Genomic DNA, 2293 nt, shown 5'->3' with positions numbered 1-2293 from the left:
CAGCGCTCACAGGAAGGAGGTAACACTCCAGCAGTTTTCACACCCCAGCTTTCACCTTGGATGTCTAACGGGGCGTACACAGGATGTAGTGTCTCAGAACAGAGACTTGATGCCATTTATCTGTGAACTGCATTTTATTTATAAGGGGGTCAAGGTTTGACTGGTTAGCATGGTCCAGACAGCCCCTGCTGGTAAATGTTGTAACTACACCATATGGGGGTAAAAAGCATGTCTTTCTGCTTTGACAGCCATTCAACTGTAGCCATGGTATTCTGAAAAATATATTTTTTTTTTGCAATCAACATATGAATATTTCATTATATCATAGTGTGCACTACCATTCAAAAATTTAGGGTCGGTAAGTTTTTTTAATGATTTTAAAATAAATCTTTTACTCACCAAGGCTGCATTTATTTAATCAAAAACACATTAAAATTACTATATTGTAATAATATTTTTACAATTTTAAATAACTGTTTTCTATTTGAATATATTCTAAAATATGATTTTTTCCCCCTGTGATGATAAAGCTGAATTTTCAGTAGTCATTATTTCAATCTTCATTTTAATGCATCCTTGCTGAATGCAAGTATTAATTAACATTAGTTTTTTGCTAGTGATTTAATTTTTATTAATTTATTTTTATTAAATATCTTCAGCTGTTCAGAACTTCTAAATGGTTCATCGCTGTAAATGCAGATGTGACACATTTGAACAATGTCTATATAGTCAGCAAATAAAAAAATGGATCCAGATGGTTGCTACAAGTCATGTATGCAAGTCCTCGTAACTGTCTCTGGACTGACACCATCTTTTGAGCATGAGATGATTGTGTCTGTCATTGTTGAGCAGGCAGCCAATGAAGTGGCTTTGAGTGAACTCCGGAGTGTTCAAGAGCATCTGAACATGAGTGAACGTTGTGTGGAGACTCTGAGGGGGGAGCTGAGAGACATGGTCGCTCAGAGGGACACCACACATGCCGAGCTTCATCAGGCCCGTCTGCAGGCCGCACAACTCACACTTCAGCTGGCAGATGCCAGTCTGGCTCTGAGAGAGGGCAGGGCTAACTGGGCACAGGAGAAAGAGACCCTGCAGCAGAATGCAGAGGTATGTGTAGTAAAAATTATTTTTTTAAAAACACAAAGGCAACTTTAAGACTTGTTCTTTGAAGTAATTGCATGAATTGACAGATGGACAAAGTGCGTCTGGAACGTCTAAATGATGAGATTCAGCAGAAGGAGGAGATGTTGCAAGAGGCAAGGATGGAGAGAGAGAAAGCAGTGGTGGAGCTGGGACGAGAGAAAGACTGCAATCGGGTAAATACAAAAACTCTTTTAAAAAGAAAGATATATAGAAAGATATAAATAAGAATATACTGAATATAATAATAATAATAAAAATATATTTATAAAATAAACCAGTTAAATGTCATGGTTATTGATGCCAGTTTTTCTTCCAAAAGCTAATATGCTAATGAACAAACTTTATTTAATAACTTAAATATTAAAATAATTAACAAATTACTTTCAAACAATAGCATGTAGCTTAATTTCAAGTATACATAGTTTCAGGTTTTTCAAGTTATTAAGTAAACAGTAATAAAAACAGAAATTAAGAGCAGTGGTTTTCTTGTCAGTATGTTTTTAGTCGTGTCTGTTTAATAGTGTTAACAGCACACTTTGTAGGAGTTATCATGGTCAATGTCACATATTTGCTTACATTTGTTTAGCGACCTAGAATGACCTCGACCATTTACATTTTTATATAATGTAAATTGAGGCATAAATTACATTTGCAATGTAATGTAAATCTAAATATTTTAAGACTTGTACTGTTATGGTTTCTAGTACTCTTGTGAAATTTGTGTTTGTGTGTTTAGGTTCAGCTAAGCGAGACCCGTCGTGAGCTGCAAGAGCTGAAGGCCAGTCTCAGAGTGGCTCAGAAAGAGAAGGAGCAGCTGCAGACAGAAATACAGGTAAGACCTCAGTTCTCACAAAACTCTTTAAGTGCTCAATGTTGTCTTGTTCTTATTAAAGCCATCTCAAAAATTCTCACAGGTCATCCAACAAGTGCTCAGTTTCTTGGTAAACAACCATCTCATTCATATGAGCCTGAAAGCATAAGAGAAACATGCTGTTGTACCAGTCCTAAACATCAGATGCAAGCTGTCTCTCAAGAGTGTTTTGCTCTGTGTGTCTGACAGCACTGGTTTAAAGCAATTTTCCACATAGTAAATATACTTACATTGGAAAATTGAGCCGACAGGAAACATCGATGTAGTACAGTATTGTTT

General features: G+C 36.2%; 1 protein-coding gene across 1 annotated transcript; it reads left to right on the top strand.

Moving 5' to 3' along the window:
• The first annotated feature begins 7 nt into the window (after nucleotides 1-7).
• Nucleotides 8-2278, top strand: LOC107736705 (calcium-binding and coiled-coil domain-containing protein 1-like). The gene is made up of 4 exons (XM_016548069.1): nucleotides 8-19; nucleotides 853-1107; nucleotides 1191-1316; nucleotides 1880-2278. Exons 2-4 carry the CDS (start codon nucleotides 907-909, stop codon nucleotides 2198-2200), a joined length of 648 nt encoding a protein of 215 aa, XP_016403555.1. The 5' UTR covers nucleotides 8-19; nucleotides 853-906; the 3' UTR covers nucleotides 2201-2278.
• The last annotated feature ends 15 nt before the right edge of the window (nucleotides 2279-2293 follow it).

Source organism: Sinocyclocheilus rhinocerous, unplaced genomic scaffold (genome assembly GCF_001515625.1).
Source record: "Sinocyclocheilus rhinocerous isolate Xijiao unplaced genomic scaffold, SAMN03320098_v1.1 C36902811, whole genome shotgun sequence".
Lineage (NCBI taxonomy): Eukaryota > Metazoa > Chordata > Actinopteri > Cypriniformes > Cyprinidae > Sinocyclocheilus > Sinocyclocheilus rhinocerous.
This window is presented reverse-complemented; position numbering and strand designations above follow the sequence as displayed.